Here is a 12,177-nt window from a genome sequence, read left to right on the forward strand (position 1 = left end):
TCCATGTAAGCTTTGAATCTGAATTAGTACTGGTTTTAAAGCAAGCATCATTTTAAGTTCTTAACTATAATTTATCACAATTTTGCCAGTGTTCTGATTTTTACATCGAATAAGAGGCCAGATTTGGCTGTTACCAGAATAACCACGGATAAACATGGTTCTTTTAATCGTCAGAAGTGGGATGAGGTGACATGGAGGGATGAGAAATTTGTTCCAGAAAATCTATTTAAACAAAGCATAGAATTGTGTTTTAATGACGCATGAAAATAATCATATATATAGCACAATAATCTGATGGTCATGGATGTAAACACACCTGCTTTTCCTTTTCAAATCAGCGTTGCAACGAAATTCATGGGTAAAATTCAAATTTTACTTCGAATTTGGACAACAAAGTTAAAAAAAAACCCAACTATTAATCATAAGGGAAACACTTATCATTCTATTCCCCCTTGTTAATTATGAAAATATTTCAAATTTAATTAAATTGTGAAAGCAATATCTCTATAAATTAAATTTCATTTGGATTCTATCGTTCAATGTTTAAAGTCCAATTTATCTATTTCCGCATGTATATACATCTATATAAATGTAGAATCTGATCGGTGTGATTCAACATAAAATTCATTTATTTATTTGGCATACTGAGTACTTTGTCCAACATAATGTGTACTGTTGTCATTTTTGTACTGTACTTCATCTCTCTTTCCTATGCAGACGAGGGCCAATGTATTAACAAGTAAGGCTATTTAACTACAGTGTTTTCGTCATTCTTGTTTTTATGAGTCACTAATCTATAATTTCTGTAGTGTAAGTTACTCAACTTCTAACAACAAATTGACGAAAGATTAAACTGTGCATTTTCTTACTTTCTCTTTTTACATAATGTACAGTGAATGAAAAAAAAATATTTCTATTTTTTTATCCCTTCAAAAATCAGTGATTTGTTTCGATTGGTTGCTTTGACCTCATATAAACAATAGAAATTTCAACTTATGTGTCATTTTGGAATACACAGATTGAAAAAATATTATTATTATTTTTAATCAATAATTTATTGAAATACGGATATGACAAACAGTAATCAAGCTCAACAGTCTATTCAGAGAATTCAAGTCGGGAGCATAGCGAACACGGAATGAAAACCATCATAGAATCAGGTGATATGGCGCAAAGAAAGAGCATTACCTGCTGAACGAATGTATAAAGATTAATATTTAATTCTTAGAAATACAGAGTTGTGAAATACCGGTCATTTGTTTCACTTTGCCTCTCTTTTTAACACAAATCTTGCTTTGAAGATTGTCAAAAGATATTTGTCAAATCTATATGATAAGTTTCGGAAGTTCTATGGTTGATACAATGATTTTGTTAGCAAATACAATTAATCATTCAATGAAATACTGAATGATATTTTTTATACTAACTGTTAGTCCATTATTTATACACCGAGATGACAACAGATTTTTCCATTAATTCTCTATCATGACAAAGAGCACACGGCGGGTGTGACCAGTCGGCAGGGAATACTCACTCCTCCATGGCACCAGATCCCAGTTCTGATGATTTGAAGGGCCATGTTTGCTCTGCTCCTATTTTGTATCGTTTCATTGACTTTTGATCTTGAATACTTTTCGTTATCGTCATATGTTTCATGATATGAAAATATAAAGTTGGTCTTTTTCGATCAAAATCAGTAATCAGAGGTAGTTACAATTAATTTTTTACAACAGACACCGACACCTTTGCACAAAAAGGTGAATATTTAAAAGTAAGTAGACCCAGAAAAAATCTTAATTATTTTATCAGAAACTTGTAATATATTCGTGTTATCGCTCATCTCATTAAGTTATTAATTTTAGTTTAACTGGAAAGATTGAGTGCTGTGCAGATTATTATATAACAGAGTCAGACTCATGCAAACGTACGTACATCGTTAAATTTTATAATAAACATATCTAATTCTTTTCTTTTTCATTAAACTTCATATAATTTCAGCTTGCGTTGGATACTTTGGAAAAAACTGTTCTACACCTTGTTATTTTGGATATTATGGTCATGGCTGCCGCAATACGTGTAATTGCAGTAGTGATACACATTTGTGTGACTCCAGGTCAGGGTGTATTAAAAGATATTTTAACCAAACATGTAAGTAACTATATGGTCAAATTTTGATAAAAACGTTGAAAAAGTAAGAACTACTTATATTCACTCTTAATTCCCAGCTGCATCTTACACCCATCATATAATTATATATAAAATACAATCTGGCAACCTATTTTTATGCAAAAAAGTATTTCATTTTTTAAAATAAAAAGCCAGATTCAAAAAATAAATTGCCCTCATTCAAAAAAGGGAAGACACATTTTCATTTTAATAATCATTCAAAACAACACCAGAGATTCAAATACCCGGGTAATTAAGGAAATGGATAAGTAGAACTGAAATTACACTTAAGCACTACAATATATGAAAATGCCAATGAAGTTTAACAAACGTTTGAGAAAATTCCCGTTGTATATTAGTAGTTCAAATGCATTAATTTCGAAAAATAACTTGATAAACGAAACAATGTATGATTTTCACAAAATACCATTTTTTAATGATCTCATATGCTTTATATCATTGTCATACACAGACTGTGGAAAAATATTTTGATAGGTAGCATATTTCATTTCATTGTTGATTTTACTAGCGTAATTGATAACTAGATATCCAGGAAGATGACAACAATGATAAATATGATAACAATAACGCGTTTGGAATTCACCAGTTAATGTTTACAGCAGCTGGAGCCATAGGTGTGACTTCAGCTATTTGGATAATTTTAGGTTTATCTTGCAAAAGGTTTGTTATTTTCTACGTTCGCGGTTTACAGAAAAAAAATATATGTACATTTATAGATACTGTGCATTATGTTTATGTATCAATGCTTTGTAAACAGTGCAAAAAATAAGTCTATTTGTTAAATTTACAACAACAAAATCATAAATAAATAAATAAATGAATGAAATAAAATAAATCTGGTTTGAAAGCAAATGTCAAATGCAAAATGTCTTTAAACGACAAAATACGTACTTTAATATGGAAATGCTTCAGTGATTTTTTTAATCTCTTTGTTATTTAAAAAATGAATTAAATGACATCTGCATCTTTACAAATTAGGTATATGTCTCAGGACGTTAATGGCAAGGGAAACAGGACTGCTGAAGGTAAAAAAGTGGACGAAGAAATGAAAAGATATCCAATTCAAATAATATATACTGTTCAAATAGAATGATTTTTTTCAATAAAGGAAGAGTGCACGTAAGCTATGAGAGTTGGGTCCCGGTGTTTTGCGCAAAATAAAATCCCGAATTTCATTAAATTTATGTTTTATATTAAACAATATCTCAAGAGGAGGTTTTGGTATATTATATCAAAATGAAAGTGCTAAATAATGCTGAGCGACACTAGCTTTTGAGACGGGGGTCAAACAGTTTTGTCACATCTCATTGTTATTCATATGCACACCAGTTTTCAACGACATTGCTTACATCGAGCCGCAACTTGGCCATTAATCTCGTTTGCACAGAATGTGTATTTTAATTAAAACTTATACATATCCAAAGGACATTGTTGGCCAAGTTGCGGCTCATATCTAATTTTTTGAAAAAAAGTCTCCAACCTACGGTCAAGTTAGCCACTAAATTAACAGGTCCCCGAGTGTCAACGATTGATATTTTAATCACTTTACTATCGTGACATTCCACGGTTCGATACACCAACGTAATCATTGTACATTACATTGTGTTTGTCATTTGAAGTTTCTATTCGGACAGTATTTATCGTACCTCCAATTTAAAGGAGGCCGACTATAGTTTTATTGTGTGAAAACTACAATAGCGAAACTCTTCATTTTTGTACCATATATAACTTACATTAACTTCAGTGTACATGCAAAGTCTGGGGGAAATCTACCGACCAGGTATTTTTGAGGGACCGTCTCAAAATACAGGTACATTTACTATAGGATTATATACTGGGAAAATGCCAATTTTTAGCACTTTAAAGCAAATTATACAAATACATTAGACATTTTGTTCAAACTATAATATTTGATGAGTAATACTATATCATACAATATATGTACGAAACACAAAATTCTACCGTCTTGTTACCAGAGGGGGCATTTCAAAATGCAAAAAATTAGAAAATTTTACTATTCTTATAGAGTATTACTAAATATGACGTACATAATGGATTCATATTAAAACATAATTAAATATTGGAGATATTCTCAACTTTCTATGTTTTAAATTTCAAGAGCGTATGTTTATTACTTTTTCTTTAATAACATTTTTATTACCCCTTTCTTTGAGAGCTACAGATTATCATAACGTCAAAAACACACTGCAACGACGTCAAATAACCTATCAATTGCAAAATCGGTTAAAAAATCAATTATATCAAATTGTTATTACATTTTTATACCTATAATTTCTTAATTTTGTTTAATTTTAATAGTTAAGCGAAAAAAGTTGCATTAAAACAGTAAATACGCTTCATTTTACTATGATGCGCGAAATATTGCGCAATAGAAACTATAGTCGGCCCCCTTAAACAATGGAAGATTTTTGCGCAAATTTTAATAAGGTTCGAAGATTATATGTCTCTTATATATTATATTTTACTGTGTATTCTTCGGTAGGAATGTTTTGAAAGATTTCTGTATTGGTAGTGAGATTTGTAAATATAGGCTAATGTCGCCTCTATATTATGGTCTGCAGGGCGATACATCTGGGTACAGTCCACTAATTGTTTTCCCATAGGCGACAATGTTAACGTTTCTTCTCATAGCGATGTCCCTAATTTTCGTTCGGCAGTGAGTGACCCCTCAAATCAAAGCACATCAACTTGTCTTTCCTTGGTTAAAATCTCGAGGTGGCATGTCAGATTCGTTTTCCAGCAAAATGCGTCTGTCTGCGGGAACCTCTAAAAATGAAAGTGAAAGTAGGGGAATTTCAGAATTCTCACTGGCGTTATGATACACAAAATAATTCGGCTGATCTTCTTGATAAATTACATTTTCAAAGCTTTTTTGGCAGGAAAGATACTCCTTATCAACAAGTGTGAGGCTCAATTCAGTACACCTGCCCAATTTTTTTTATGCAAGTCTGCAATTTAAGGAACTTGTAATTTTTTCTGCACTACTTTCTTCTCCTACCGATTCTAAAAATAATTAGTGGGATGTACCCATCTACCCCATCCCTAAACACTAGAATCATTTATCATTTGTGCACCATGAAACTACACAATCTCTCTCTTCACCATTTAAATTCGTAGTGTAGCATCTGATTGCGAAAAATCATTTGTACTATTGTTTACATTCCACATCCATGCGATTTAAATGTCTCCGCCTATTTTCGGGTACCTTAAATTCGATAGTGGTCCCGTTCAAATTTCCGGAATTTAAGGCTCATACCTGTTCTTTTCAATGGCATTGTCTGTAATTATAGAAATATCTAATGACAAAAAAGTCAAGGCATAAATATCAAAAGTATTTACACAATAATTGCATAGTTCCAAATGACGCACTAAAGTGCACTCATTCTTTTTATATTTGCAACGATGGTAAATTGCTCGAGTTTGGATTTGAAATTCAGAATCTTACAAATGCAAAGGGTGTTTATGTCTTGAGCTTGATCTAAATATGATCAATTTTTTAAGCGAGGCATGCTACCTGATTGCTTTCCTCTTATGTATGTTAAGCTGCATTAAGAACCAATGCGACAATCGGAACATCTATATATTAAAAGATTATTTAACCTGTTCAAATACAGCATTTTTTTCTGGCACTCTATACGACATAGTATTTTCCTAATTTATTGGAAAATAAAGACAACACATTTTTAATAATAAGTTGACGTTTTGTTTAAAAGCTGTAAGTGTCCGTTGTGAAGACAACAGTTCAGTGTTTTGGGATACCATTTAACAATCAATCTATTTATATGTACTATATCTGTTAATGACTTTTAAGAAACTGATCATTAATATCCTATGGAAAAAAATGATTTGTTCATTTATGCAGAAAAATTCCATATTTCAGAACACCAGCATACTGATTATAGTTCCAATGAACCACAATACATCGGACCAAAAAACCAACTACCTGCAACGTCCACAAATTTCAGTCGAATGGAGAGAAGCACTCGGTCATCAGCAAAATCACAATACTCAAGAAACAAGCTTCGAAGGTCTCAGTCGCTTTTAGATGGAAATGGTCAATCCGACAGATACTCAGACGATTACAATCATTTAGATTTTCATAGAAAGTTCAAGTCACCCAAAAAACTTAATAACAATCAAAACTACAGCAAGTTAAAAATAATGGCACCACATCGATGCGCAAATACCAACAATGAGGACTTTGAAGAAGAAAGTAGCTATGTTTCCCTTGTTCTAGATGACACACTGTTAGTTTCAGTGTCAAACGCATTGCAAATACGACAGGAAGATATGGATAAACAAAAGGAGCCTGACTGTAATAAAACTGAAAATGAAAGCAGAAGTAATGGAGATCACAATAATACAGACCTACCAACATACTGCAATGTAGATGAAACTTTTTCTGACACTAGCAATAGTAATATTGACATACAGCGTGATTTACTTTATTGTACAGATTGTAATATTGGCTTAACTATCAAACTCTGATATAAAAATATTAAATTTTCGAAGTTATGTGTGCTAAAACTGGAAACACTTCAAAAGTTAAAACAGGATTCGTAATGTTGTTGAAGCAACTGTATTAACGAATATGAAATTGAATAATAAAAAATGAAATATCAAGATTGAGTTGATGATCTAGAAAATTTAAAGCAATATAAGAAAGTTGAAAATATTTTTTTTTACTTTTGATTGGAATAGTTCCGCAAAATATTGCCTCAATATCTGTTAGTAAAATACAAACAGAATGTCGTTCAAGATGCTATTATTTATTTATGATATCCAGGAAAAAAACTTTTTCCTGATATTTTCAAAATATTTGATATCGCAAAACCTTTCTATTTTAGTATTTTGTGGAAAGCAGATTAATGATTTTGAACAAGACAATAATGTTCAAACCTCTGAATTTTGTTATTTTATACAGTTAAGAGATAAGATACGATCGTTCTTGAGCCGCACCGGATATACGACGCATCAAGATACAAGAAGAGTCGGGTTGTGATGTACACCACTAGGAAAAGACGTCAATATACTTATTCATTATATATTCTTAATATACGAGTTTTCCATAAAATTATGTCCCTACGAATACGGATATGGAGATAACGAACAGTATTCAATCTCAAAGTCCATTAAACAATACAAAATAGGAACAAAGCAAACACGGACATCCGAAACATCAGAGGTAAGATCAGGTGTACCAAGAAAATTTTGCTTACCCTCGATCATTAAACACAACTAATTAAAATAATTCCTCAGTAATATTTTTTTTTATTACTCAATGGAACATATCATGTTTTGTGAACTCCCCTAACATTGTTTTAAGAATCCAATTCATGCTGTGAAATTAGGTTTGATTTGACTTTTGTATTTCCAATTAAGTTCCAGAATTCTGATTTTTAGCCAGTGGGCGATCATTGGTCGAAAAACGACTTTTGTTAAATCGTAGAAAAACACGTACATGTATTGAGTAAATTTTGACCAAAGTTTTCTCTTGTTTGTATGTTGTTTAACGTCCCTCTCGAGAATTTTTCACTGATATGGAGGCGCAACCTCTTGCCGGTGGAGAGCTGCAAAGGTTGTCCTATACTCGGCACTCAGGGCAATTGAGCAGGGAGGGATCTTTTTCGTGACAGCACCCACTGCGACACTGGACTTCGGTTTATACATTGTACGGTCTACGAAGTATTCATTTTGCAAGTTTAAATATCGATATAATGACCTTGTCAGCAAATTCATTTTATTGTTAAGGACAGATGATACAAACAAAAAATGGATGCCTGGATTGGTATATATTTTTTGACCTTATTTCATTGCAAATGATGCAAATAATAAATTTATAGAAAATAAAAAATTGTTCAAGAATTGAACTGTGCGACCGGGTTATTGGATGCATTGGTATAATTTTTGATCTGAATATCTTTTATCTGCATTGAAAGTCTTTCTGAAATAAAAAAAAAATGCATGGATTTTTAATTAAATATTATTTTTCAGAAACCCTCATTTTTATTTCTCCATAATTTTCTCCATTACCTTTTATCACAGACAAGGTAGCCCAATAGGTAGGGCACTCAGTTGCTTCCCGATTTGATATTCAGTCAGAAGTTGGAAGGTTATTCCCTATTCCCTTTTGACTATTCGGAAGGCGGTCCGCAGACTGTCTTTCGGTTCTCTATTCAAATTACCGTAAATGTCCTAATAATTTTTTTTCAAAAAACCTGAATAACGCATTATAAACGTGTTAAAGAAGCAAAGCAAACACATCACTTAAAAAAGAAGAGTGAGGACCCAAAACGAATGCAGCTTGCCTGACCAAAATGATGAATATGGATATAATATCACTAATAAGTAACCTTATGCCCGAGGGGCTGGATAACATCCTGGATCCCATATTTAGACCTTCATACTTTTACAGGGGAGGGAAATGGGAGGGACTCTTCGACTGTCAAAAGAAATTTATGTTACAAGACCGGGAACCTATTTAGCTAGCCCGGTCAAAATTTAAAAAAAAACGTATAATACTATTATAAGAGAACATTGCCCGAGGGGCTGGCTTAAAGCGTAGGGGGGCAAAAACATTCTTTTAGTTATTAATTCAAAATTTAATCATGATTTTCCAAGTTCAAGGCTATCTTTTCTAAGTTTAATCTTTCGTCATCTTTATAGCTGATAATTCAAACTTTAAAAATTGCTGTTCAACCTCAATGTTGATAATTTTAACTTTTAAATTGGGTACTTCAAATATGAACTTTTGCTTTTTTCCATTTATGGATGATTTTTCCAACTCTTGTCATCGTTTTTTTTTTCAACTTTATAGTTAATTAATTAATAATACCAATTGCATCCTATTATTGGCAGACCTAATTCTGTATTCATATGATGTAGAATTTTTGAAAAATCGTTTGCATGACTAGAAGAAAACACTTGCTGTGGCCATCACCTCGACGTTTAGATAAATCGACAACGCATTGTCAAATATTATGTCGAATCGATGTGTTCCCTTGAGCTTGGAAAAAAGATACCACAGAGTCTGACCCATCTGTTTCATATTTGCATATTTTACCAGAAAATGACGTTAATGGTAATCTAACAACTAAGCTCTATGATAAAAGTGATGATTTTTAACATTTTAATCGTCGACTTCCCTAAACTGTACAGAAATATACATTTATCACCTGCGTACGAGGTTTATATCTTTCAATTGATTCGATGCGCAAGAGCATGCGTTTGTATACATCTGCAATTTCTAAAACGAGGCGAATTATTGACAAACAATTAAGTTGATGAAACAAGAATATCAACAGTCTAGTTTAAAGCCATCATTTCGTAAGTTCCATGGTCAATACAATGACTGTCAGCAAATACAATTAAATTTTACCATTGAGTCAAATGCTGACTGACATTTCTCATAGTACTTGTTATGCCATTATTAACACACTGAATTGACGAAGGATTTTTTCATTGTTTCCCGATCATGACAGGAGCACGCGGCGGGTGTGACAGGTCGGCAGTGGATGACTTATGTAAGTTTTTGGGCTCAGGGACCTCTCAAATCTTTTTGGTTACAATAAAGTAAAAACAAAAATTCTTATAATGTCTAAAATCTTTGGTCAACTAGAATTTATTTCATTTTCCTGGACACTACAAAATCGATCGGAAATACATACATGCAGAAATCTCATGAAACAATACTTAAACTGCCAAGATAAACTAAACTAAAAAACTAAAAAGTCAAACAATATGAATGAAAATCCAAAAGTCCCAAAATTAAGATATCTTAGCACATAACCTGCTGACACAACAGCACGAGAGAAAAGTGACCGATATTTCATTATTATAAGAGAATAAATATAAAAACATAAATTTAAAGTATATGTACAAAATTCTGATCTGCTTCAAACTGAGGACCAGAGAAATACGGTGCCACCCATTAGAAAACATATATTTATTGCGCGCAAAATGTGGGTTGTTTTCTTGCTTTATTTCTCTGTTTATTTATGCAGCCCTCTCAAAAGTTCATTAATCGTGCGTGTGTCTTATATTCTTTTACTACTCCTTTAAAATTTCCCAAAGCCATTGTTAATGACCCTCCTGAGCCTGACATGAAGACCACAAAAAATTTACTATTTATTAAGCCATATTTTGCGGCAAAATAATTCAGTCCTATGTGCTTCATGAATGATTTATTCATGCAGCTTTGTTGTGGAAGTAGCATTTTAAATATTGGAAACAGACTGTTAGACAATCTTTAGAATATATTTCTTTGCCCTCTCCCAATTGACTCCCGACCCGACTCAAAATCGTTTTAACCCTAGTCAGGTTGGAAGTAGGCAAAATACTTTATTTCAAAAAAATATACACTTTTCAATGGTTGGCACTGTAGTTGTTTGGTCATAACATTCTAAATTCTAATTAAAACCCCAAATAAAAGCAATGCTATTCTAACAATATTACGTCATTGATGATTGGAACATTATTACTAAATCACCCTTTTGCATAAGGTAGATATAATTTTTAATAGGATGAAATGAAACATAAAACAATACAAAATAGGAGCAGAACTAAAATGGACCTCCAAATCATCAGTGATGGGATCAGTTGCCATGGAGGAGTGAGCATACCCTGCCGACCGGTCACACCCGCAGTGTGCTCCTTGTCATGATCGGGAAATAGCGGGAAAATCCGTCGTTAATTCAGTGTATAAATAAGGGACTAATAATTAGTATGAAAAACGTCACTCAGCATTTGACTCAATGATAAATTGTATTTGCTGACAGGGTCATTGTATCGACCATAGAACTTACGTAATGATGACTTTAAACGAGACGGCTGATATTCTTGTTTCATCAACTTGCTTGTCAATAATTTACCTCCTTTTAGAAATGTAGAGCATGCTCTTGCGTATCGAATCAACTGAGATATGTATACTCCGTATGCAGGTGATGAAGGTATATTGCTGCATAAGTAAGGAAAGTTGACGATAGAAAAGTTAAAGTCGTCACAGTTATCATAGATCTTGGTTGTTAGATTATCATAAACGTCTTTTTTCAAGTAAAATATCCAAATATGAAACAGATGTGTCAGACTCTGTGGAATCTTTTATCTTAAGCTCACCAGGATGTATCGCATCGACATACGAATGGAAATTACAATTGTTGATTGACAATACGTTGTCGAATTCTCTAAATGTCGAGTTGAAGGCCACCGCAAGTGTTTTTTTTCACGCATAAGTTTTTGCACAAATTCTGCATCATATGAATACAAAAAATTAAAAGTTAAAAAAAGGAGAAAAATTGCTGTCTTCAACGCAGTTAACATATCTGAGAAATTATCGGAGAAAGAATGGTAAGGCAGTGTTTGTTTCTGATATTAAGGCAAAAAGCCTTGGTAACAGAAATAAAGCATTAAGAGTTCCGTTACTGTAGTATTAAAACAATTGCTTGGTAAACATTCCAAATACGCACATATTATGAAACTATAAAATTAATGTTATCTTTTCTTCTTATTGCTACTTAGAGCAAATATAATCAAACACCTTAGTATGCAAAATGAAATATGATATCTTGTATAAATTTACATGTAACCTTTGACATCTAATTGTGAATCAATGAGGATTACATATTTTAGAAGAATTCACGAGATCTGGATTGATCACGAAGCAAAGGTTGGGTTCAAATGTGTAATTAAGATGACAAGTTATGCCTTCATCTTTGATCTACTTGGATGTGCTTTTGATATATTCAGAGTTTATGTACTTCCGTATTTATAGCTATATTTGAGCGAGTTTTGAAACATAATCCGAGAGAATGTATGACTACAAAATAATTATACATATACATGTATTACTCGTGCTTTTCCTCTCTCAATTCTTCGGAGAAGAAGAAACTACGTGCATACATGTTAACAAGTAAGCATTCTAAAACATTTCTCATACTGTGAGGTAGATGTACTTAACTGGTGTAAACAACG

The 12,177-nt window shown here is 32.4% G+C and overlaps 1 protein-coding gene and 1 long non-coding RNA gene across 2 annotated transcripts; both read left to right on the forward strand.

Annotated features, from left to right (window-relative positions):
- The first annotated feature begins 572 nt into the window (after positions 1-572).
- Positions 573-2,170, forward strand: LOC134257273 (uncharacterized). The gene is made up of 3 exons (XR_009989888.1): positions 573-739; positions 1,863-1,924; positions 1,999-2,170. It is a non-coding gene; the product is annotated as an uncharacterized LOC134257273 (long non-coding RNA).
- A 554-nt stretch (positions 2,171-2,724) lies between these two features.
- LOC134257278 (uncharacterized) lies at positions 2,725-6,719 on the forward strand. The gene is made up of 3 exons (XM_062739917.1): positions 2,725-2,847; positions 3,166-3,212; positions 6,089-6,719. The coding sequence occupies exons 1-3, from the start codon at positions 2,777-2,779 to the stop codon at positions 6,694-6,696; spliced, it is 726 nt and encodes a 241-aa protein (XP_062595901.1). The 5' UTR covers positions 2,725-2,776; the 3' UTR covers positions 6,697-6,719.
- Positions 6,720-12,177: the final 5,458 nt, after the last annotated feature.

Source organism: Saccostrea cucullata, unplaced genomic scaffold, assembly GCF_032062105.1.
Source record: "Saccostrea cucullata isolate Sc308-1 unplaced genomic scaffold, CSIRO_AGI_Scuc_v1 ctg1800, whole genome shotgun sequence".
In the NCBI taxonomy this organism is placed as follows: domain Eukaryota; kingdom Metazoa; phylum Mollusca; class Bivalvia; order Ostreida; family Ostreidae; genus Saccostrea; species Saccostrea cuccullata.